This window comes from Sinocyclocheilus anshuiensis, unplaced genomic scaffold (assembly GCF_001515605.1).
Source record: "Sinocyclocheilus anshuiensis isolate Anshui unplaced genomic scaffold, SAMN03320099.WGS_v1.1 scaffold1543, whole genome shotgun sequence".
Lineage (NCBI taxonomy): Eukaryota > Metazoa > Chordata > Actinopteri > Cypriniformes > Cyprinidae > Sinocyclocheilus > Sinocyclocheilus anshuiensis.
Genome location: NW_015551074.1, coordinates 283362 through 286934, shown reverse-complemented (window position 1 = coordinate 286934; position 3573 = coordinate 283362). Strand labels below are relative to the sequence as shown.

The following is a 3573-nucleotide window of genomic DNA, read 5'->3' as shown; positions in this document are numbered from 1 at the left end:
AAACCTTTAGTGCTTTTCTATAGTATTAAGCCTCAAATGTCAAATATACATCGGATTGGTTTCTTCTTTAAATTATAAAAAAAGTACAAATATGAATGGTATTATAATGTCATACTTAAAAATAAAATTAAACAATGAAAAAACCCTTAAGATAACATGTAGAAAGAAAAAAAGCATCTTAAGCATGCAGAATAACATAAGTGGACTTTGAACGATTAATTGCCGCTTTGAACGATTACATAATCGTGGTATCCATAACTGTAATTGCGATTAGAAATTTGATTAATTGTGCAGCCCTACTGCACGGTATGGAGAAAAATGACATAAAATGTCAACAAAAATATGAACGCATCCATATATCTCAAACTTAGTGCATATGAATTAAGCACGGTTCGGCACGCTGCATTGAGCGTTTAGTTTTTAAAAGTATCTGTCCTCTAACTGAACTAGGCTAAATGATTTTTGTTACTATAAAAAAAATCAAAACGACAGTGCCGCGGTAGGCAAACGACGTAACTGGTGTTGCGGCTTAACACCAGTATAACCGAAAACACCGTCTATCGCAGCAAGCCTACTGTAGAGCTGTCTGCTGAAATAGTTTTATTTCTGTGCAGCTACTTTGAAACCGTCTGTATTGTATATTCTAATTCAGTCGTAATCACACCGCAACATGTTTCGAGGTATTGTGGGATTGGATGGGAGCATGATGAAACGCCCCGTTCTTGTTCTCTGTGCAGTGAATGGTATCTGAACGGGAATTACGCGGTGGTGTTGGTGTCCATCGGCATCATTCTCCCGCTGTCTCTGCTGAAAAACCTGGGTAAGACTTTGCTCTAAGTGTCAGGGAGGTTGAGTTTGTGAAGTGTGTGTGTAACTCTCGTTCTCGTCTCTCACATCAGGGTATCTGGGGTACACTAGCGGCTTCTCTCTCTCGTGCATGGTGTTCTTCCTGGGAGTGGTACGTTTACTGACGCTGTTCTCCTATCCGCTCACATGCCAGTGTGGTTTATATGATGTTACAACATTCATGTGTCAGTAAGAATAGTTCAGTAAAAATAATTTACTTGCCCTCATGCTGTTCCAAACCAGTGTTCAGCTAGTATCATTGAGATACCATTATAGTTTTTATTAATATTTTACATTTACATTTAGACATTTATCCAAAGCAACTTACAAATGAGGACAATAGAAGCAATCAAAATCAATGATATGCAAGTGCTATAAGTCTCAGTTAGCTTAATGCAGTACATGTAGCAAGGTTTTTTTTTTTTTATCATATAATACAAATGAGGGCAATGGAAGTAATCAAAATCAACAAAAGAGCAATGATATGCAAGTGCTATAACAAGTCTCAGTTAGGTTAATGTAGTACACGTAGCTAGTTTTTTTTTTTTATCATATAATAAATAAAAAGAAAACCGATAGAATAGAAAAAGAATAGAGCAAGCTAGTGTTAGAGGCCCTTTTTGCTTTTGTTAATTGTATAATAAATAAAAAGGAAACAAATAGAATACAAAAAGATTAGAGAAGCTAGTGTTATTTTGAATTCGTTTTTATTTTAATTTTAGTTAACATTTTAGTTTGTCATTTTTAGTAGTTTTAAAAAAAACATCTAGTTTTTATTACTTTTTATTATAGTTTTAGTTATTTTAATACATAGTTTAACTAAATTAATTTTAAAAAAATTGTATTTTATTTGACATTTATTTTATGTAACGAAAATGTTATGCTTTTAGTTTTCGTTAACTATAATAACCCTGTTCAGAGCCTTTAATAACTGATTTTAGTTAACATTTTAATAATCAATTAATAATAATTTTCAATAATCGTTTTTTTCTAAAATAAGTCTATATAGTTTTTATTAATTGTTATTCTAGTTTTAGTTATTTAGCACATCAAGCTAAACTAAACTTATTTTAAAAAATGCTTTTTTTATATTTTGTTTTAATTTATTATATTTTTTATTTCACTTCAAGTAACATTTTTTTTATGGTTTTAGTTTCAGTAAATAACCTTCATAATAACCCTGATTCACTTTCATCCTCTGGACCACAAAACTAGTCGCAATTTAAGCAGATTTTTCATGTTTTCATGTTTTCTAGAAATATCCAACATCATAAATCCATTATTATGCTTCAGGAGATGTAGAAAGTTGTATGGACTACTTTTATGGCACTTTTTGTGTTTTATTTGCATTTCCGAAGACAAATATAACAATTTGAACAAAGGTTTAAAAATATTTTATTGCTTTAATACTGTTTTTCTTTTTTTATTTGTGACCCTGGACCACAAAACCAGTCATAAGGGTCAATTTTTTTTAATTGAGATGTATACATCATATGAAAGCTGAATAAATAAGCTCTCCATTGATGTATGGTTTGTTATGATAGGACAATATTTGGCTGAGATACAACTATTTGAAAATCTGGAATCTGAGGGTGCAAAAAAATCTAAATATTGAGAAAATCATCTTTAAAGTTGTCCAAATGAAGTTCTTAGCAATGCATATTACTAATCAAAAATTAAGTTTTGATATATTTACGGTAGGAAATTTACAAAATATCTTCATGGAACATGATCTTTACTTAATATCCTAATGATTTTTGGCATAAAAGAAAAATGGATAATTTTGACCCATACAATGTATTGTTGGCTATTGCTACAAATATACCCCAGCGACTTAAGACTGCTTTTGGGCTCCAGGCTCACATTCGCCGTTTTTGATGCTTGAAATGACACGAGGCTGATGTAAACAATGACAGGACTTTCTCTTTTGGTTGAAATATTTCTTATGCATGGTTTCATGACACTGTTGTGCACTGGTTTGATTTCTCAGCTGATCTATAAGAAGACGATCCTGCCCTGTCCTCTGCCGTTCTTCTACCAGCACGAGTCCAACATGAGCATGAACGGCTCGGACGCTCTGGGTCTGTACGCGCTGCAGAACGCCTCAGCGCTGGCCTCTATATCAGCAGCGAACGGACCTCAGCTGGATCCTCACGCGCCGGTGCACAGCGCCGTCCAGTTCACACCTCACCCTGAGGACATGTGCACACCCAAATACTTTGTGTTCAACTCACAGGTGACGATATGAGACAAATATGTCATTAATCCTGTCAGACGAGAAGATCCGTACTGTAAAGTGTGCGTGTGGAACGAGCCTCACAGCGTTTGTTGTGTTTGTCTTTCAGACCGTGTACACCGTTCCCATCCTCGCCTTTGCTTTCGTGTGTCATCCTGAAGTTCTGCCCATCTACAGTGAACTCAAAGAGTGAGAAAAACTTTGTACATATGCAAAAAAAAAAAAAATTTGAAGAAAGCATCAGTATAGTCACATCTATACTGTTTTAAGTTTGTTTTTTTTAATTATTATTACTTTTTTATTATTATTGTTATTATTTTTAAATAGCATCAGGTCCAGTAACAAAAACACGGTGAGATTTAGAAATTTGGCATTATATTATATTATATTATATATTATATTATATTATATTATAAAATTTAAATTTAAAGGGGTCATATGATGCTGCTAAAAATAACATTATTTTGTGTATTTGGTGTAATGAAATGTGT

The 3573-nt window shown here is 33.1% G+C and overlaps 1 protein-coding gene across 2 annotated transcripts in view; it reads left to right on the top strand.

Moving 5' to 3' along the window:
• Window positions 1-3573, top strand: part of LOC107662190 (sodium-coupled neutral amino acid transporter 4-like) — a 30608-nt gene that overhangs the window by 15166 nt on the left and 11869 nt on the right. For both annotated transcript variants that reach the window (XM_016452115.1, XM_016452116.1), the window contains exons 8-11: window positions 738-820; window positions 900-958; window positions 2837-3082; window positions 3192-3271. In XM_016452115.1, the coding sequence (XP_016307601.1) occupies window positions 738-820; window positions 900-958; window positions 2837-3082; window positions 3192-3271 (468 nt within the window). The remainder of the gene's footprint in view (window positions 1-737; window positions 821-899; window positions 959-2836; window positions 3083-3191; window positions 3272-3573) is intronic.